The 23,263-nt window shown below is 38.1% G+C and overlaps 1 protein-coding gene across 2 annotated transcripts in view; it reads right to left on the bottom strand.

The window, feature by feature from the left end:
- The window catches only part of LOC145989196 (mitochondrial sodium/calcium exchanger protein-like), an 85,059-nt gene that overhangs the window by 14,359 nt on the left and 47,437 nt on the right, over positions 1-23,263 (bottom strand). For both annotated transcript variants that reach the window (XM_083124498.1, XM_083124497.1), the window contains exons 3-9: positions 20,943-20,995; positions 14,914-15,074; positions 13,728-13,895; positions 13,222-13,302; positions 7,084-7,212; positions 3,413-3,541; positions 595-707 (exon numbers count right to left, since the gene is read on the bottom strand). In XM_083124498.1, the coding sequence (XP_082980624.1) occupies positions 595-707; positions 3,413-3,541; positions 7,084-7,212; positions 13,222-13,302; positions 13,728-13,895; positions 14,914-15,074; positions 20,943-20,995 (834 nt within the window). The remainder of the gene's footprint in view (positions 1-594; positions 708-3,412; positions 3,542-7,083; positions 7,213-13,221; positions 13,303-13,727; positions 13,896-14,913; positions 15,075-20,942; positions 20,996-23,263) is intronic.

Raw genomic sequence — 23,263 nt, 5'->3', positions numbered from 1 at the left:
TATTTAATTTTAAATAAAGAGAAATTTAATTATGTTTACAGTATACATATTGCATTTCCTTTCATATGAGCTTCACCCCATCAGTATATATATTTGTCTCCTTTCTTTTCCTTTCTTGGAGCCTGACTGCTGCAAAATCCTCATGTACATTATTCTATAAATTATTTCTTTAAAGTTTTTTTAAAACAGGGATTTAATTTTTTTTAAAAAATCACCTGATTTAAATCAATTCACCTTGCCGTGTAATCAAAGGGTCATGGGAATTGATGTGAATAATTAGAGAGAGAGAGAGAGTATGTTCTGTGCCCCACTTCCAGAAAAAAAAATCTAGATTTGCCTACGTCACAGTGAATGCTTCTTTTACAGACCAGAGGAGTTTGTGTCGCTATTCATTTGTCACTTCAGTGTGAAACCCTCATGTCTCTTGTCACTTTGATCTGAAATCTCCTTTATGCAGGATTTCTTAAAAACAGGATCCGCACCCACTCACTAAAAACCATTGAAATTCAAGAGGGGAGGGGGGTCAATGCCGGCCTGATTAGATATGAAATTAACTGTATAAAAATATGCAGCAAGACTGAAAGAAGTACCAACCTTAATTATTGCAGCCAGCTTATAGTACCACCTAGAATGCCTCCATTCTGTTCTATTGATTGGATAGAGTTCTATCAGCATTTCTTTCAGTAGGTTCTGTTGCTCAGGAACAGCTGGAAATAAACAACAATTGTTACATTGTTGAAGACAATTGCTTTGCTATCCTAAACAGATATGGACTCCTGAACATACATAAGGAAAATGGAAACATATGTTAATAAAGGCAAGTGAAAGCTTTAACTTTCAAAAAGTAGTAATAAATGTAAATAAAAAAAATCCTTACCAATAATCTGATTATTGATTGATTTGGTTTATTTTACTTTGCTTTTGGCTAATCACAAAGATGAGGATGAGTGACGGTATGATGGAATTGATGAAGGGGCACATACAAAGAATACCCATGCCCAAAATACCTGGCTTCACAGTGCTTTCCACTCCACAATGGAGGTCAGCACTAAGAATGGCCACAAAATCTAGATAACAGATATCCAGATTTCAAGTTATCCAATATATATTTTGGATGCAACAGATAATCTGGATATCTGAATATCCAGAGAATTCAAATATCCAAATAATCTGAATATCCGGAGAAAATTTCCGAGATAATCTGTTCAGCACCCCAATAATACGGAAAAATGCATTTTATACATATGTATTGGTCAGGCGCGTATATTATAGGCTACCTAGGCTATCGCTGAAGCCCAGATTAAATACAGAAAATAATCGACAATCAAATGTGACTGATGCTTCACTTTCAAACAACGACCACGACTCCTGTGCACCGTACTCCGGCGAGGAGAGGATTTTTCATCCAAGGTTTGTTTTCCTTGTGCTCGCTCTATACATGGGGATGGACTCCTTTCCTTTAAAACTACCATCATGCTTCAGCGGTTAAATTCTTCCCCGACCAGCGCCTGGAGGTGGTCGGTGACGTATCTGTAGTGGCTTCTTAGACAGGGAACTCTTCATTTTACAACGGCGGTAAAACCTTACAGCGATGCCAAAGTGCTAACCAGCATGGGATTTTTCCCAGGTAAGGGAAATTTTAAAACTAAACTACTATTACAGTAATGGGAAAAGAGTTGCTGGCATGTGATAGGGAATTTGTCCTCTAGGCGAAAACAACACTGTCCCATCAAACATATGCAGAACTCACAGGCCACTGACCTTCAACCAAACACGCTTTACGATGTTTTCAACCCCTCTGCTGCTTTGTTTATGACTGGCTGGGGTAGACTGACTGGCCGGAGATGACAAAGGGCATTTTGCGAGTGGAAATCGCGTTGAAGGAAGTTTAAGAAAATTAGGTTTCTTACTGTGTGGATTTTCGTAAGTGTATCGAGTGCGTGAATTACGTATATATGTTTTGAATGATCTGTGTTGCATCGTGTAGTGAACGAAAATGAATGACATAATTAACGAACTATTGCCGAAACAATTTACTCTGCTTTTGCATGAGGATAAACTTCAAATCGTGAAGATATGCAGGCCTGTCGCATCGCAAAGAAGAGAAGAATGGATTTGATTTGTTATTTTGCATTGCACTTCTGCACTTTAGCTAATCGCGACGATGAGAATGAGTGACGATACGTTGAAATTCATGAAGGGTCATTCACAAAGAATACCCATGTCCATACCTGGATTTGAACCCGGGTCCCCTGGCGTCGTAGTGCGATGTGCTAATAACCATTTTACCACAGAGGTTGCCAAGAGAAGAATGGAGTTCCTGTCCAAATTAAATATTCAAGGTAAGAAGTTTATTATACGCGTATATTTTATTCTCACACGTAGGCCTACATAAATATTTCACAATATGGGCCTCTATATTTTATAAATAACCATGAAATATTTGAAATGTTTTCCATATTGTTTTTATATTAATGAAACACTGATATTTTTATAATTATATTAGTAAATTGTAATGTATGTATTTTAATCGCAATGTCACATCACCTTAAAATCCAAGAAATTGAACAAAAAAGAGCCTCCCATTTGAACATTATGATAAAAAGAGAGAGCCCAGGTTTTAAACCCAGCATACACCACTGGTATTGGTAATATTGTTATTATTCTTGTTTGCATTAAGGTTAGTTACACTTAGACTTATATGATTGATTTTGCATCTTAGATAACTATATAGAGCAGCTTATTTGTTAATATTTGCTAATACTGTACAAGCAAAATATGAATACTGGTCGATTGATTTTGTTTATTTTGCTGACACTTTTGGCTACTGAGGATGAGTGATGATATGATGAAATTGATGAAGGGACACACTCAAAGAATACCATGCCAGGGCTTCCCCTGGCATCGTAACATGCTATGCTAACCACTCTGCTATGGAGGTTGGCATGTCGATAATGAAAAAAGGCAAGCAGAAAATAAAGGTTAATACATATGAGCAGTCTCATAACAAATTTCTATAAAATACTAATTACAAAATACTAAAAAAAATTGTTCCGATTCCTTTAATATTAATTGTTTTTGAATGGTTATTAAAAAAAACAGTTATATTCCACAGGACTGAATTACACTTTCAACATGTCTATCGCCACAGTATGAGGAGGAGCAGATCACTTTATTACAATATCTATACTACCCTATTCTCCTCCTTTCATAATATATATATTCATGTATTGTTTTTGTTACTGTATTACTATTATTACTATTGAGATTAAAATTTGGGGTGGAGACCTTAATATATGGAGTGTGGAACCTCCAATACCCCTGGTGCCACCTATGCTAAGAACCTATAAGAACATATATACACTTACTTTATGTTATTTTGAATAGAGAATGTATACATTGAATTACGTACTTTCATTGCCCAATAGTGGAGTCATGGACTCTCTTCTTTCCAAATACTGTGACTTCTCAACATCGAAGCGCCCCTGCTCCTCAGCCATAGAAGACATTGCGTTCAGCCACTCCTGCTGCAGTGCGAGGTCTGTGAAGGAAACACTTTCTTATTACTTTCATACGTACACACACATGCTGAATAGAGGTAGGATAAAAGATGATTAATAACAAGGATACCTGTTATCAGCCTGGACATTCATGTCATACTACTAAATCTTGTCTGAAGATTTCAATGATGTTCTCGCATTGGATGAAGAAAGCACTGGTGTGCACGATTGATTGATTAATTCGTTTACTTTATTTTACTTCTCGTTTTGTGTCACTTTTGGCTAATTTGCGAAGATGGGGATGAGCGATGATGTGATGAATGCACGCTCACAAACATCCATGCCAGGTTTCGAACCTGGGACCCCTGGCATTGCAGCACGATGTGCTAACCACTCCACAGGTGTGCACGAGAAAAATAGAACCGTATTTGAGTGTATTCTTCTCATTTTAAATTGCTTTTTGCCTTCATAGTACGATGACGGAAGTAATGAAAATCAGCTTTTCTGACACAATTTATTACATGCAAACGAGTAACAGCAACCATTCTACAACCCAACTTGTAGGGTATGTGTAAAATACTAATTAATGAAAAAAACAACCTAATGTTACAACTCCTCTTGCTCTGTCTCTCTCATATATATATCACACACACACCTGGGTAATGCTTCCACACACGGCCAAGAAATCATGAACCACTGCACAAGCATTGACTGCTACTGACCCACTATTCTACCTAGTCTTACCATAAATACTGTCCCAAAGTTGTAAGTAAATGGACACAAAATGGTGAGAGATATTGTAATATCAGAATAACATGAGGTGCATGGATGCATTATGAACCAAAATCACAAATAATTATTCGAAATGGCCACCTTTAGCACTGACACACTTCTGAAGTCTTCGTGGCCACGCATCAATTGAATTACGCAACACATCAACTGGAAAATGAGCAACTGCCTTCAGAAGAGACCGACCGCTTTAAACTTTCAATATTGGGATGTCTCTTCTTCCAAGCCATCTCCTGAAGCTTGGACCACAATTTGCAGTCCAAAGGGTATAGGTCCGGACTTGCAGAAGGCCAATCTGAAGTGGAAATGAAGTCTGGAACATTTGCTATGAGGGAACGCTCCATTTCTGTGAAAAGGGGGTAAAAACATCAGCCAAAGTGTACCAGCAGACAGTGCTTGAGAAACGATGCAAGAACCTTACCGACACCATCTTCCATGGAGAGAACTTGAGTTTCCAGCAGGACTCAGCCCCAGCACACAAAGCACGCACCACCCAGCAGTGGTTGGAGGCAAATGTTCCTGACTTCATTTCCACGTCAGATTGGCCCTCTGCCAGTCCAGATTTAAACCCTTTGGACTACAAATTGTGGTCCAAGCTTCAGGAGATGGCTTGCAAGAAGATACATCCCAATATTGACAGTTTAAAGCGGTCTCTTCAGAAGGCAGCTGCGGAGTTTCCACTTGATGTGTTGCGTAATTCCATTGATGAGTGGCCACGAAGATTTCAGAAGTGTGTCAGTGCTAAAGGTGGCCATTTCGAATAATTATTTGTGATTTTGGTTCATAATGCATCCATGCACCTCATGTTATTCTGATATTACAATATCTCTCACCATTTTGTGTCCATTTACTTACAACTTTGGGACAGTATTTATGGTAAGACTAGGTAGTTATCAACATTTCCTTGTTCTTATCTTGGTGACCGATTGATTTTTATAGAACATAGGCTATTTTTGCCCATCACAAAATTGAGGACATGCCCCTAACAACAAAATAAAATGTGTCTCTTCATAGGAGGCCAATCATGACGATGGGGATGAATGATGCGCTAGGATTTTTGACCTAAAAATCACCAAAATATGCAAACTAAAATATGCTCTTATGATCTAAAATTGTACACAATATGCACTATAATTTAAAAAAAATATGCCCTTATAACTGGACTGTTCCGAACATCAATATCTAAATGCAGAGATATTTTCACATACGTAGTATTTTTAGCTCACTTTACGGGGCCTGCCTGGCTATGGGCCTGATTTCATCCAAAGAACAAATGGTACCACAGTTTTCAAAAATTCTAATAATTACAGTTGTAGGCGAGAGGTCAATCAATAAACTTTATGAAAAAAAATCCCCCTAACATTTAAAGCCTTTTCTTGAACGAGACGTGCAATGGAAAATAGTTGTGCTGGTATTCACTCGTTTGGTGGATTGAGTCTCCCCATTTATATAATAATTATTATTATCATTATTATTATTGTTATTCCGAATAAAATTTATTTTTGTTACTTTATAATAATTATTAATTTATAATAACATTTATAATCGTGCTAATAGCATTAATTATTATTCTACTATTGAACTTTTATCATTTACCCGATCCCCCCTGCAAAAATTTCTGGCGATGCCCATGACTGAAAAGGTTAATAAAATATATTACTGTTAACTCACTATTATCCTTAATACGAGGCGCATTTTTTAAGTAAGTACCGTTTTGATATGTACAAGAAACAAGTAAACTTTTTGTAACAATTTTATTGTTACATGAAAGACCACACTTTTATCTACTTTTCCACATAATTGTCACCAATATTAAGGCACTTATCATATCGAACAACAAGTTTTTGTATTCTGTCGTCATAGAAGTTTGCCGCTTGAGTTGACAGCCACTGCAACATGGCTGTTTTGAGGCTATCGTCTGCTTAAACTTCACTTTCTTGGGCGATGTTGAATGCTGCCATTCCATGGATTGTTGTTTTGTTTCGGGTGTAACGCAGACCACCCATGTTTCATCGCCTGTGACAATTTGGCTTAAGTACGCGTCACATTCAGCTTCATAACGCACAAAAAAAGTAAAGGTGCTACCTAACGTTTGCTTTTGTGCACCTCAGTTAACATTTTTGGTACCCATCGTGAGCACAATTTTCGATAGTTTAAGCGTTCGGTAACAATTTCGTACATAACACTTCTTGAAACTTCAGGGAACTCCTCTGATAACGAAGAAATCGTGAAGTGTCCGTTCTCTTTCACTTTTTCGTCGACTTTCTGCACCAAATCGACAGTGATCACTGAGGTTCGCCCACTCCATTCCTCGTCATGAACATTCTTTCGGCCATCTTTGAAAGCTCTTACCCATTTGCGTACCATTCCATCACTCAATGTTTTGTCCATACACTTCACAAATCTGACTGTGAAATTCAACTGCTTTCACGCCTTTAGCACTAAGAAAATGAATAACAGCACGTATTTCACAGTCGGCGGGATTCTCAATCGGCGGAGGCATTTTAAATACGCAAAAGCAAATGTATACATGATTGATTGTTGCCGCAATGGCGTCTGTGGCTTGCCAACAAATGTAGGTACACAGTGCACATGCACGGGACACCGACCACAGCGCTTCAGCGGCAGAATTTCAAAACGGTACTTACTTTAAAAATCCGCCTCGTAAATTTATTACTACACTAGCACTACTTGTGAGACACTTTGTTAGTGTGCAAGGACCCTTCCTGAAGCATACTTCAGGGTATGAGCCTGTTCAGAGCCATAAGTTAAGACGATAGACAGGAACACTCACCTAGAAAAGAACAGCTGCTCACTCTTCTAGTTCTCCCACTGGACGAGGCCTTGAGGACCTCGTCATGAACGGAACGAGCATCAGGAGGAGGTACTTCATTCACTGGTGCAGGAACCGCATTGGCATCACCTGGAAAAATAGAAAGCAAACTATTAATTTGTTTCCAGATATGTTTTTGAAAATAGAATTGTACAGCAAATAGGGTCAGTGGCGAATTCTGTGAACATTTCAATTTCAAATTCTACATTACTGAAATCCAGCACTGCCAACATGTGGAATACTGGAAGCATGACTAAAAATAACCAATTACACAACCACAATACAAGGGGGAAAGATAATTATTGCCAGAGCCAACACAGACTCAATGTCTCAAAACAATCACCAATGAATGCCGGGAAAATATTCTACAACCAGCTGCCTCATGACATAAAACTGATATCTCCAAAAAATAAACATATATAAACAATAAAAAAATATTTGACAGAGAGCTCTCTACAGTATCAGAGAATTCATGGAACAAGACAATACAAGGCCAATGTACTAAACAATATGTATTTTAATTGTATTCTTATTTCAATCATGCAACAAGGATAATGTGTTTTTATTTTTATTGTAGTGTAATGAAGTGTATTTTTTCAATTTTTACTTTGGTGTAGTGATGTAATGTACTACACAATTTTTTCTTTTTTGTTATGATGTACTAAACTAATTATTATTTCATTATGTATCTTGACGTTTTCCATACCCTTTTAATCAAGGGTCAACGGAAGAAAATAAAATAAAATAAAATTAAAATTAAATTAAATGAAATGTATAAACTGTGTTTCATAGCAAATGGACAGTACACTGGTCTATTAGACCTGGAACGGATTATTTGAATTCAAATTTTTCTTTGTTGAAGACCGAGATTCAGGCTGTGGCTGTTCTCCCACCTATTTGTTAGTCAATCTGAGCCTGTGATTTTGGTACAGGGTCATCACGTATGCAATAATAAAAGCTGTGCCTATGTTTCATTTTAAGATATGTACCTTATACCTTACAAGCAAATCAATAGCCATTTATCTACAGGAGAGATTATTTCCTTTGAAAATCTGATTAGTTCATTCCCTATTTCTTCCATACAGGCTCACACTGAATGCAATCACTAGAGTTCTCGCATGTGTGCAAACAGAACATCATTCATTTTCCATTTCAATACATTTTTTCATTACACTGAATACAAAATCTATTTTTAAATACCTTACTACTGCTACATATATTGCATGGTCCAAACGATATTGACTTCACAAAACTAGAACAAACTAGAGCGCTCAATGAAGAATTTCACTTTGAACATGCAGTGGTACAATTACACATGAACAAGCACATAATAATCATTTCCCTATACAGAACACCAGACAGCAACTTGCAAATTTTCCTCCAAAAACTAACAACACTGATAACCAGAAATGTACCTATAGTCATTGCAGGAGATTTTAACAGATCTATTAAAAGAGAATCTGGAATGCTACAACCTAACCTCCATAATAAATACACCAACACGCATAACAGCAAACACTGAATCATGCATAGATCAGATAGTAATCAGTAAGACATTTCCCTCTCACACAAGTAAAAATATACCAACTGCTCTATCAGATCACAACGGACTCATTCTGAGCATTAACACAGGAAACCCAGTATTAAACCAACAGGAGGCATGTTGCAAAATAAACTTCACCCAGTCGAACATAGACATCTTCAGGTATCACTTGAATAAACAAAACTGGAACACAGTAATAGAAGCAAATGATGTAGATACTAAAGTGCAGGAATTCATGAATACATTCAAGTATTATTTCAACTTGGCATTTCCATACAAGTAATTTAAACTGAACCTGGTAACTCTAATGCAGACACAAAAGCATGGATAACTAAGGAAATACAGACATCTTGTGCTAAAAAAAGAGAACTATATATCAAATCAAAAGATGATAATAAATACAAACAAAATTACGTAAATTACAGAAATATCCTAGTAATATTACAAGCAAAAAGAATGTATATATCTGACAAAATTCAAACGTCAGAAAACAAGGTAAAAAACTTAGGAAATAGTAAACAAGGAAATGCATAATAATAAAAATAGAACAATATGCGATATAAAGCAATTAGAAATTGATGATAACATATTAACAAACCCTGCTGACATAGCCAACACTTTCCATAAATACTACATTTCACTAGCTAACCTTCCAATCCTCAAATAAAAGAAAACACCATACTAGACAAATCAATGTTCTTGAGACCCGTAAATCCAGATGAAGTTAATCAAATCATCAACAAACTAAAAAATAAATATTCTGCTGGACATGATGACATTCCTAATTTCTTAATAAGAATTTGTGCCGACACTATACTAAACCCACTCACAGACATATGTAGTAATCTTTCACTTCAAACCGGTAAATTTCCAAATGAATTTAAAATAGCAAGGGTAAAACCATGGTGGGCTTGTAGGTGGTAGGGTCAGAGAGTTAGTGGGAGGCTTCCACGTAACGCATCTGACTACCATGCTAAAGGTCCCGGGTTCGATCCCCGGCCGGTTCAAATTCGGGAACTTTTCTAACGGTGGAAGCGGCCCTGGCACCTACCCAGCGTCGAATAACATGGGTACCTGGGGGAAACCCTGGGGGGTAAAGGCGGTCAGGGGCGTGATGCTGATCACATCACCCCCACTCACGACCGGATCAAGAAAGTGTGGGGCGTTACCCCCACACCCCCTATACGCCTTCATGGCGTGGTGCTAAGCACAGGGGAACACTTTACTTTTTATTTAAGGGTAAAACCAATCTTCAAAAAAGGAATAATGTAGGCCCTTTCCTGCAGGTGGAGGTGTCAGTGTGTTGGGGTAATAGATGTTCTGCCCACCCTCCTCTCACGACCCTCCTTCCCTCCTCAACAACCACCCCCTTGAAAGATATATCACTGCTGTCGTCACCAACATTTCGGATGGTTCATACCTCCAAAACACCTCATCCCACCACAACCTAACCCCAGCCCAGCACCAAACCCTCCACAACAACCCAGATATCAAAGTTCTCCCTGCCGACAAAGGGCCCACCACAGTAGTCATGAACTCTCCTGACTATGTGGTGGAAGCCTCCCACTAACTCTCTGACCCTACCACCTACAAGCCCACCACGGTTGATTTATCCACTTCACATCTGAAAAAATATCAGTGAATTTGTCCTCTCCCGAGGCCCCCCAGAAGGCCTATCCAACTCTACCATCTCCACCCTCATACCAGACAATCCCCGCACCTCTCCAAAATCCACAAACCAAACAACCCTGGGAGACCCATTGTGTCCAGTTACATCCTCAGAATGCATATCAGCTTTTCTTGACTCCCATCTCCAACCCCTTGTCCAGAGCCTGCCCTCCTACCTACGTGACACTAACCACCTCCTTGACATCATCCACAACCTACCACCTCTGCCAGCCAACACCATCCTCACCACCCAATGCCCATGGTCTCCATGCCACGGAATCATCCCTCAACAGCCGATCCAAACCACACAGCTCCAGTACCCACTTCCCGATTCAACTAGCCAACCTTGTACTCGCCTGCAACAACTTCTGCTTCAGAGAAGCAGCATCACCTGCAAGTACGTAGCACAGCCATGGGAACCAAAATGGCCCTCTCCTATGCAAACCTGTTCATGGGCAGGCTTGAACAAGAGTTCCTAGACTCCCAACAACTGAAACCACTCCTCTGCCTAAGATTCATTGAAGACATTATTCTCCTCTGTACACATGGTGAACCCTCCCTCACCATCTTCCTAAACCAACTGAACAACTTCACTACCCTCAAATTCACCTGGTACCACTCCAATGACAAAGTGACCTTCCTAGATGTGGATATCCACATCGTGGGAGACCACTTGGAAACATCCATACATATCAAACCAACCAACCACCTCCAGTATCTTCACTACTCCCACTCTCACCTCCACCACACCAAAAGAGCCATACCATTCTCCTTAGCCCTTAAGAGGCCAATGCCTCAACTCATCCCCCTCATCCCGCTAAAACTACAACCTATGCCTGCACCAAGTCCTAATCAACCGGGGATACCCCTCCACCCTCATCAACAAACAAATAACCAGAGCCACCTCCCACACCCGTGCCAAACAACCCAAAACCAACCCTCCTGCTCTGATCACCCAGTCCCACCCTCACCTCCTGAAAATTAAACATAGCATCCACTCCCTCCTTCCCATCCTCCACAGTGATCCCAACACCAGAGACATCTTTTGGGACAAACCTAGAGTAGTCTTCCGATGCCTTTCCCCCCCAACCTCAAGAACATCTTGATCCATAATACACCCACCGCTCCCATCCCACCACCCCCAGCCCACAAGTGCAACAAACCCAGATGCAAGACCTGGCCCATACTTATCACCTCCCCCACCCTCCAGATCCCGACCCCAGCTGGTGAATTCACCCTTCACCCAAAGGGCACCTGCCACTCCTCCAACCTCATATACACCCTCACCTGTCAAATCTGTGGTTACTTCTACCTGGGTGAAACCTTTACCCCTCTGAACCTCCGCATCAATAACCACAGAACCTCCAACCAAAACTCAAGACTTCACTGTCGCCACCCACACCAACAGCCACACCACCACCTTCAACAACTGTTTCCATGTAGCCATATTTCATCTACAGAGCATTCCCTGACATTTGCTACGAAACTCGACAGCAAGTGGCCCAGCGTCAGCGATTATCTTTCTACAGTAGTATGTATTCTGCATTCACTCAATTTTCTGTAACAATTTTTTATAATTGTATTGTATTATGTTTCATTTCATGTATTATATATAGATATTGTATTGTATTATGTATTGAATTGGAATTCATCCTATGAAGTAGTATACTTTGTACATAATTTTAATCCATAAGTAAAAATTTCTAGTGAAATGTTATCCAATGACAACCATGACAAAACCATGAATGTAATAATTCTGGTGAATAAAACTATTTATCTACAATATATCAGAACAGAGGTGTACTTTTATCGGTTTTGTGAGAGGGTTTTTAATATATTTTTCCAGTGTGCAAAACTACACAATGTTATTGCAGCTGTACATTGCAAAATGTACAGTACATGAGAAGTACTCTATAAAAATGATAACTTGTAAGTCAGAAAGGGATGATAGCCATAATTCTCTTTTGAGGACATTTTAGAGGACTGCAAGACTAACACTCGCCCAAGAATAAAGATTACTGAATTGAATACACATCCTCTCAAAAAACAAATAAATGAAATACACTCCTCACAAAAAATTTGGAATAATGTTACGTTAGACAATATGTGTTAGACATGGCCTTGGAATGCAACAACACATGGTGTCTGTCTGGTGGACATTCTAGTCTTTTTGCCAACATTTGCCATTGTGCCTATCACCTATTGTCTAATATAACAATATTCCAAACTTTTTGTGAGGATTGTAGAATGTTACAAGTTCTACTCTCTCTCACTGTTTATTCCACTAATAACTTTATTGTACCATTGTGTGAAACAGTTTGCCACTTGTTAAAGTTTACTCTTTACAGCTTAATGCTTGGGGATCAGTGGGACTAAACCAGCAACATTTTTCTAGTCCACCTGTCCAGTTTTATTCGCAGTTTTTATTTTGGTTATTCTGTTCCAATACTAACTGAATTAATTTTCTTTCTGTTGTTAACAAAAGGACTAACAAGTTTTCTGCTTTTTTGTAACTTGAAATGAACAATGCCAATTTCCAGGGAGGAGGGGTCCCCTTCCCGAAGTCCATGACCTCTCTGTCTAAAACGACTGAGCGATCCCCCTCAATCCTCACCTTGCACCTCCTATCAGAACCATTTGTCAGTCGTTCTACTTTTGTTGAGTTATTTCCAAATCTTTCCTTAAAGAACCAACATTAGCTGCCTGCAAGTAAAGAGTGCCTAACCTGGCCACCTTCGCAGTTGGCTATGAATGTTATGAGGATAACTTTGGTTCTCTCAGTCAAACCACAAATTACAAATAGTAATTAGAACAAGTGATGTTTCAGAGCAATAACGATATAATGTGCCCAAGCAGATATTTATAAATATATATATTTTCTTGCTTACCTTGTGATCGTTTCAATCTCTTGTTGATGTATCGACCTCCTATGACAACCACTATGTAGACTACATAGAGGATAATGAACCCTGAAAATGAATTTTAAAAGTTAACGATTCACTGAATAAACACAATAGTGCTTGTTCATGTAATGAACTTATCTTGTTTAACTAAAAATAATCCTATAACAACATTCTGTCTTTTGACAAAGCCAGGTGTCTCCGGTTCAAACCCTGGTTACACACTGATATACTGACCACTAAACCACAGAAGCTATATGTACAATCAAATATGAAATACAATATAATAAAGGAAAAAGTTTTGCATAGGACAGATGATTCCCACAACATGTATTTTGTGAGTTTATCCCTAATATCAGCAATGCCTCATGTTTTTTCTGTGCTTTCATGACTGCAATACTCAAGGTGCCTAAAACAGTTTTATTCAGACAGGTCTGCATCCAACACAATCAACCTTATATTATATATTTTTCCACAAGACATAATTCACTTACCTATGGCCTCAATGGTGGTGACTTCTCCTCTATAGAATATATAGAACGTCCAGAAAGAAGCACCTATGTAGAAAATTGTATCTCTAAGGAACGGTCGTTCCATGAGCTTGAATGGTCGACACACACAGATGGTTCCAGCGATGACAGTCGTAACAAATGTCCCCGCACCTGTAAAAATAATAGTGTCAAAATGAAGCACTGTGGTGTTGACAAATGATGGTATAGCCAACAACAGAATATATTGCTTATTACTTGGATGAACAATCTGAAAAAAAACATATGTTACCCCATCCTCAACATGAAAGGCCTAGTATAATATTAGCACAGTACCCCAAATCATTTTAGAAATGATTGATTGATTTGCTTTATTTTACTTTGCTTCTTGTGCCACATTTGGCTAATTTGCGAAGATGGGATGAGTGATGATATGATGAAATTGATGACTGGACACTTGTAAACATCCATGCCCAGGATTTGAACCTGAGACCCCTGGCATCATAGCATGATGTGCTAACCATTCCACCATGGGGGCCAGCCCATTTTAGAAATAAGCAAAAATCTTATATAAATTTACAACTATAAGAGGTCAGTTTTAACATTTGATATATTTTGAAATAACATTATTCTATATTAATTTAATATTTTCAAAACAATATTGTAGAATATAGTCCATTACTGAAGAAAGATATCTAAATGATCAATAGCAAACCTGTAATTTTTCTGAAGGGAAAATAAAGGAATTCTAATCTAGTTACAGACCTTGATAGAATATATGTTACTATGTTATTAAATAAATATTCAATTCCCTATCTTTTTGGCGTTAATTTCATTGCGAGGATACAAATTTTAGCGATCTCAAGTACACACAAGATAGATACTGAATACGTCATGTTATATCTCTATTCTTATACCATCTTTTTATCTATTCACGTAGTAGTAATAATACAATTAATTTACATACATGAATATATACCTATAAATTATATTAATTTAAACATTTATATTATTATTTCTCAGACATTTGGTTCAGACCCTACTCCCCAAAATATATTTCTAGATAAGTTCCTGTGACACCTTTGAAAATTCTTAGTTCACTCAAATTTTGGAAAAAAGAGAGGTCAGAGGGGATTTCTTCCAGGGAAGGAAAAAAAACCTGAAAATTATCAGACTGAATTTGGCACCTTACCAAGAAGTTCCCCGTAAACAAGCTCCGTCTGACCCTGTGGAACGCCGGCCAATGACGTGAAGATGTCAGGTGCTCCATTGCCAAATGCGAGGACCGTGACACCTGCCAAGTTCTCGGAGAGGCCGAGCACCTTTGCGATCACCGTCAACGCTGGGCAAAAGCTGAAACGACACAGATCAAGTCACTCGCTGCTTCTCCATTCCATCAGGTTCTATAGTTATATCAATTTACCTAGAAATATTAACTTTCTTCTTATTTACTAAGGTCGCCATCTTGTAGAATATTTCTAGGGGAGGATTAGGCTGTGACACAATTGAATAGGAAATAATTATAATCAAACAATTATCACAAGTTAATAATAAACTATTATTTGATTGATTTTTATTTTTCTATCATTGGGAATATTTCTGCTAGACACTTTTTTTTTAATCTTCTTATTTATATTTCCTAGTCAAAATAATGCAATGCGTAGTTATTCAATTTTGCATAAACCGTGATGAACAATTGACAACTATATTGTGCATTTTTCAAAGCAAGCTCTTAGGGAGAATTCACACCGAAATGACACGAGACATGCGACACGACAAGCTGCACGTGTCTCAAGTTGCTTGCGTGTCGCTCGGACTGTGCAGTTTTCTCAATACCGTGCATTGTGTCGCCTCAGTTTGTTGTTCGCGCATGTGCAGTGAATGCTTCATTCTAACGAGCTATATTTAGACTCTAGAAGCAAGCCCTACCGGAGAGTTTATAACATGTTTCAAGCTCTAATTTCTTGATATAATAAAGTATCAATACGTACAATGTTTTAAGATTTAAACACGAACATTCTTTTCGCTTATCAAGTTTTTTGATTCAGTTATCTGCTGTAATTTTCTTTCAACATCGTGTAAAGAGGCCATGTTTTGGGAATTTAGGACGTGATTGCTTTTATTTTAAAAAGCCAGCTCAGAGGCACTTTAGTCCAAAATAGATTAGTCTAGTGCAGTGGTTTCCAACTTCAAAAGGTCTAAGGGCCAAAATTATATCCAGCAGTTGATAGCCGGGCTGCATTTTTTTTGGGGGGGGGGATTAAAAATTACAAAAATTGTAAGTACTGAACTGAAAATGTAGTACTTTCGCATGACCTAAATTTCTAAAATGAGGCAATAAAACAATGGAATTACAAATCAAAATTGTATAATTACAATTTATTTCACAAAAACCCAATACTTATGGATGAATTGAAAGAAATTAAAGACTCACCATACAAATAAGAATCCTTCATAGTAAGTGTTCAATGTGAAAATTTAGGCCAATCTGCTTCTTTTATTAAAGTTGTATTTGAATTTCTGTATTTGAATCTCAGAAGGTGAAGAATCTGCCAGTCTGCTTCTGTAGCAGTTCTTGATGAACTTCATTGAAGAATAAACCCTTTCACACGTGTATGTGCTGCCGAACATCCATGTCATTCTTTGTCCAAAACTACGAAGGTTTGGAAAGCGTTCTTTTGAAAAATATTTGAAAAACTCTGGCCCCTTTTCTTGCCTAGTTTGAAGGAACACATCGCCTTGCAAATTACGCAATTCAAGTTCGAGAGAAGCTATTTTAATTTTCAATCTTACGTTTTTTTGGAGATATTGCTCATTTCGATATTTGCACAAACTTTAACAATCAGTCACAGTACAATCCGAGTTGGAACACTGGAAATCTCTTCGTACTTCGTGCGTAGTAAAACAGATCTCTACAGCGCCTCTCTGCAGTTTGTTTCTAACACACAAAGAGTGAAGCCTTCACGGAAGCGGCAGAGTTCATTCCACATAGCGAAGGGATGGAAAGCATGGTGTGAAGAGAACGTTACGTCACTTTAGATTCTTCTGATTACACTGGGGAACAGTGAAATTGCGGCACAGTGTTTGAGAGCTAATTTAGGGCAATTTCATGCTGCTGAATAATGATATAATAACATATTTCCTGAATTGGCTCTAATTTATGAAATAAATGCAACTAAACCAAAATGGCGGAAACATAAGACATACATATAAATGAACTTCCAACAACAACTTAATATTTCTTTTTGTGATTACAATCATTATTATAAAAATAAATTTATATAGGCCTATGATCATAATAATTAAGAAAATATGTACACAATGAAGTAACAAACTATGTGAAATGTTTTCTATACGATTTCCTGCTGTATTGCTTTTTAGGACAATCCCTCTGTAAGCTCCAACAGTAGTCGGTCATCACGTGGTGATCCCACCGTCCCTGGTACCTTTCTTCCATTATCCTTATATCCTGATGGAACCTTTCTCCCCGTTCTTCACTAAAATCACCAACGTTCGCAGGGAATCTGTCAATGTGGCTATGTAGAAAATGTATTTTCACACTCATATTAGCTCCCAATTTCTCAAAATTTCTCAACATATTTCCAACTATATCGGGGGAACTTTTCTGCTCTGTGATTCCCCAAAAAGTTTTTGACGACGGACACAAAGCTCAGTCAGGCCTCAGATTCGATGTAAGACATGTAAGTTGTAAAATTGGCATCATTTATGAGTGTACGAATTTGTGGTGGCCCGTCAAAGATTCCTGCCTTCAATTTTTCAATACTTAGTCCTGGAAAAGTGTGGCATATATATTTGAAACAATCACCACCTGTATCTAAGGCCTTGACAAACTGTTTTATCAACCCAAGTTTAATATACAGTGGTGGAAGGATGATTTTGTCCCTATCTATCAGCGGTTCATGAATGATATTAGCTTTTCCCACTAATATTTTCCCTTGGCGGGAAAACTTTTATCGTCCAATGCTTTTCTCTAGCACGACTATCCCACAAACATAGGAAACAGGGATTCTTTGTGTACCCACTTTGCTGTCCTAGTAAAAAAATCACCATCTTCAAATCAACACACACGAGCCACTTATGTTCAGCATACTCAATTTTTTTCTAAAACCATTTTTATGTTTTGGTATTCTTCCTTAACCTCTTAACTGGGTAATTTCCTCGTCGAAAGCCCAATCTGCCCTGGGAATTTTTGTTGATAAATTGATGAATTTCGTAAACCAATATTTGAGTTAATATTTCTGTGCTCCATGGCATACCATTTAGGTATTGTTTATTCTTTTATTGGTCCTTCTTGTACTTTTTACAATATGCGAGATTTACAACTACAATATATCTCGGATTTCCTCAGCAGGAAAAACACGCCGTCGCTTCCGATTTGCCTGAGCCATTATTGCATACGCGATAGAACTGAACGTCGGGCTGTGTTCGTTGCTTCCCGCTAACTCTAACGGTTACAACAGTCTGGAAGTCAGAGCCATCTGGTGAAACAAAGAAGAAAGTAATTTGACGAAGTATCTCGTCATACACAACAGATATCAGCAGTAAGAACATGAGAACGTAGTATCCCGTCATGCCCATTATAAATCAGTAGAGCCAGAACGGAGTATTACGTCATACCCAGTTAAGAGGTTAAGGTTTGTTGAGTGTCCGATATATTGCCTAGCAATGCTTCATAAGTTGCCTAGCAACAATTTACAAATAAATAAATAAGTTTCTTATGGGAATTTCAGCCCATTATCAAATTTTGATATTACCTAGAAAAGCGTAGAGTAATTTTACCTCCTACATTTTCCATGGTGTGTTTATTTTTATAACTGGAGTCAATTCAACTGAACCAATCATACAATTGGCAATCACAGCTGTTTTGTGTGCTGAAACTGTTATTAAACTTTATGCCGCAAAATAAAATCTTTTTTTTGTTCCCCAGTGTTATCATTATTGACTGCAAAATCAATTCTACCTGTGATATTGTCTTTCTTCACAGAGCATCCGTTCCTTCAGTAAAAAAAGAACGTATTTTAATAAAAATACATAAAATTAATGTATTTTTCAAACTGGCTTCGTGGGCCGCAGAAAAAGGCAACGGGGGCTGCATGCAGCCTGCGGGCTGCCAGTTGGAAACCCCTGGTCTAGTGCATTGTTTCTCAACTGCCAGGCCCTCGTATCAACTATACTGAGCTGCAACAGGTTCTACTGAAAGTGGTTGACAAATAACACAATCCCAATATCATATTTGAGTTGCGAGTTTTCTTTTTTAAGTCCATTTTATTCACAAATAGACTAATCAGAACTAGATCTGCCCAGTGCCTCCACTGGGTATCAAACTCTGGATCACTTAATTGCAAGGAGATGACGTTACCATTTTGTCATCCATATTTTTATATTTGTCAACAGTCCTACCTAATAATCAAACTATTGTTACTCTTTATGATTTTGTTAGAATTTATTTTTCAATATTTAATTTCATGGGTACATGTTAATTCATGCATAAACTCTTAATACTGGAAAGGTATTTACGAGGAAAATTCTTGGGCTAAGGGCATAGACATAAGTGCATATTATTTCTCCATTTCTCATGCACAACATGCCTCTCCTGAGTTTCAATAACTTGCACAAATTTTACGTCATTTATATGTAACAATGTCTTTTTTGGGTGACTAAAAAACTCATTAATGTAATTATATCAGTATCATCATGTGAACTGAGCAAGAAACAAGTGTCGCTTGCTGCATGTCGCGTGCAGCTTGTCTCTCTGGTGTGGAACTCTTGTGGTGCTTGTCGCATGTCTCTTCTGTGTGAATTCTCCCCTAAATACACCATTTTAAATTACTGACATGACGATTACATGCTGTGCATTGAATCACTAGGTGCATTGAAGTTCCGCAACAACCTCCTCATAACCCAGACTTGTCTACACAATGAACTACAAGAGAATATTAGAACTAACAGCATTGTTAAATTTAGAAAAACAGTAAAGCAGATAGTGATGGATCAATTATTTCATAAAACTACAGACTTCGTAACCAATGAATTTAACAACAAATAAAAAATATATACTATAATCCACCAGCCACCCTTTAATCTATGCAAGAGCCAAATTTTGTTTAATATGCCTATTTAGAAATGGAACTTGTGCTTATAAAGTGTGACTTATTTTCATTTATATGTATTTTATACACGTATTTAGCCAACCTACTTGGCAGAGTGGTTAGTATAATGAACTATGACACCAGGGACCCTGGATTTGAATCTCGCCCTGGGCATGAGTATTCTTGGTGAATGTCCCTTCATCAATATCATCCTTATCTTTGAGATTTGCTAAAATTGCTAGAAAAGCAAATTAAAAATAAACTAAATATATTTTTTTAATATTTGTTATATTTTTCATTGTCATCAAATGTAAGCAACTTTGTAACTCACCGAAGTCCACAAATGTTTACACTACGTAAAAATTAATATAAGTGTTTAGCAATCAATATTAAAAACTTTTATAATTATAAATTTTGACCTATCTCATACTATACCTATTGTACTATGTATGAATTAGTGGCTAGAATAAATGAATCAAAACTTCCAACTATTAGTTGTAGATGCTCAGCCCTGTATCAAAAAAGGACTTCATGGAGTAGGGGGTCTTTTTTAATTAATTAATTAATAGAACAATTAGGATGAGAGCATGATTCTGTAAAATAAGTCTACATACATGAATTTTAATAATGCTGTGAAAATCTGATATCAATATTTTGCAAATAATATCATTTCCGCAATCACTCCTAAACCCATGGTATCAGATTTTGATTCATATACTCCTGCCCCTCTAAAAGGATATGTCATCTCGGTGATATTGCCAACGCGTTACCTTACTTTCCGACAGACCCTCACCAGAGCCATATTATGCAGGGAGACTGTCGAAAAAATTTCAGACCTGATATCACCCATATCCCAGAATGGAACCTGGGTCTCCAGCATCGCTGTCAGATGCACATTTTGTTATCCCTCTCTTATCAATTACTCACTTTGCCCTGAAAAGTTCAAGAAAAGAAAAATATCCATTACAGTCACCCGGATTTAAACGTGAGACCCCTGACGTTTCGGAGAGACGTGTTGACCAATCTGCCACGAAGGTCGACACCGATTCGACAACCGTGACTCATCCAAACTCTACAAACAAAAAAACAAAAAATGTAAAAAGGTACTCACAAATCATCAGCAGACGTGCCCAAAATCACGAACATGTAAATCAACCAGATGGCCTGCGAAAGAAAAAAAGTATTGAATTATTTTATCAGAAAAAAAATTATACCAGATCAACTATAAACAAAAAGGTCAGAATGGTCACAAATGTATCAATGGCGTATTCTGAAAATTTGACCTGGTTTACCACAACAGTTCTTATATATTGTGTATATTTATTATACACCCAAGAGCAACACAGATTCAGAATATTTGAAAATAAGATCCTTAGGAAAGTATTTGGACCTAAAAGGGATGAGAAGACAGGTGAGTGGAGAAGGTTAAGTAATTTAGAACTACATAATTTGTCCAGATATTATTAGAATGGTTAAATCAAGAAAACTTAGATGGGCAGACCATGTGGCAAGAATGGGAGAGGAAAGAAGATTTTACAGGATTCTTGTCGGGAAACCTGATGGCAAGAGACCTGCAAGAAGCCCAAGACGAAGATGGAGGGATAATGTTAAGAAGGCTAGAGAGTTATAGCGCAGGAGGTCTTAGAAAGATAGTTTCGCGGGCTTGCAGCAGACGACAATATGGGAGTGTGTCTGCAAGAACCAATCACTTCCGCAAATGAGCGAGCCCGGTTGCCACAGCTAGCTCGCTGCACCCTTCTGGAAGGGTGAGTGACCTCTGCCTCTTGCTACCTCGACCTGTTTGTTCGGCTGAGGAGCAGACGACACGAGAGTATCGGCAATAGTGTGCGAGCGACATTTGCTGTTAGCCCGCGAAACGCTCTTTCTAAGGCCTCCTGCACTATAGTTATTGCAGGCATGCAACTAAATCAAAAACAAAGTCCGACAACTTCAAATTTTTTTCAACAATTTCTATATTTATCATAAAAATCTCCCTTTTCACCGAAATTTGGACCTAGATTTCCCTGCACCAAGGAAAATTTCCCTTCATGTAGCAACACTGCTTCTGCCAAGCACGGGACAGAAAGCAGGAAGGAACCAGCAGTTTTCTCCTGCCAACATTGTTTGCAGCAATGTTCTCTTATCACATTTCTCTTTTGTTTACTTTTCATTAAATTTTGAAACCAGTGAATTCATGTCATTATTTGTTCATTCTATAATTAATATACCCGATAAGATAAGAGTAGAGAAAAGTCTTTGTTAAAGAGGCAAGGTGACTTATTGTACTGTGTCTTTATTAGTTGCGTTCTGTTCGCTGGAAGTGTAGGTTGTGTGTTAAGTTGTGTGCTTCATCGCGATTGTTTTGTGTGGTATTTGAAAATAGTGCAGTGATGCCTCGTAACTGTGTAAATTCACCCAATCTGTTCTGCTATGTGTGCGGTGAGTTCACGACAACATCCCAACGAAACTCAATTACACCAATAGTGAAGAAAGCTTACGAGCTCTATTCCGGATGCAAAATCGGAGCGTAAGATCAAGGGTGGGCTCCTCATGTCTGTTGCAGTAGATGCTCGCGATATTTACGAGGGTGGTTACATGGTACCCATCTATCTATGCCCTTCGCTGTTCCCATGGTATGGCGCGAACCTCGAGATCACGTTACTTGTTACTTTTGTTTAACTAATGTAACGGGATTCTCAAGAAAATCCAAAATTATCCTACAGTACCCAAATTTACCTTCTGCGATAAGACCAGTGCAACATGGTGAGACATTACCTGTTCCAAAGCCACCATTGGAATGGTCTTTGGAAGAGGAAACAGAAACTTCCTCAGATGAACCGATATCTTCTCTCGGACATGATCCTCACTTTAAAGAGTCACGGAAGACACCGCATCTTATCAACCAGCGAGAATTAAATGATTTAGTACGTGATTTGAACCTTACAAAGAAAGAAGTGGAACTGCTGGGTTCAAGACTGCAAGGGTGGAACCTGCTGGAACCAGGGACAAGTATTACATTCAGAAAACGTCAACTAAAATTTTCTTCTTTTCTTTCTATGAAAGGGTCCCTTGTATACTGCAACAATGTCACTGGATTAATGCAGGAGTTAGGAGAAAACTATAAATCAGACGAATGGAGGTTGTTCATCGATGCGTCAAAAACTAGCTTGAAGGCGGTCCTTCTGCATAATGTAAATGAGAAACCTTCAGTGCCAGTTGCTCATGCGAGTGAAATGAAGGAAACATATGAAAACATTGCTTTCATTCTCACAAGTGTTAGCTACGACAAACACCAGTGGAAAATCTGTGCTGATCTGAAGGTACTGGGAATTCATTTGGGGATGCAATCAGGCTTCACGAAATTCTGTTGTTTCCTCTGTCTATGGGACAGCAGAGCAAAGGACATGCATTACAAAACTAAACACTGGCCTC

This window comes from Lepisma saccharinum, chromosome 6 (genome assembly GCF_977018435.1).
Source record: "Lepisma saccharinum chromosome 6, izLepSacc3.1, whole genome shotgun sequence".
Taxonomy (NCBI): Eukaryota; Metazoa; Arthropoda; class Insecta; order Zygentoma; family Lepismatidae; genus Lepisma; species Lepisma saccharinum.
This window is presented reverse-complemented; position numbering and strand designations above follow the sequence as displayed.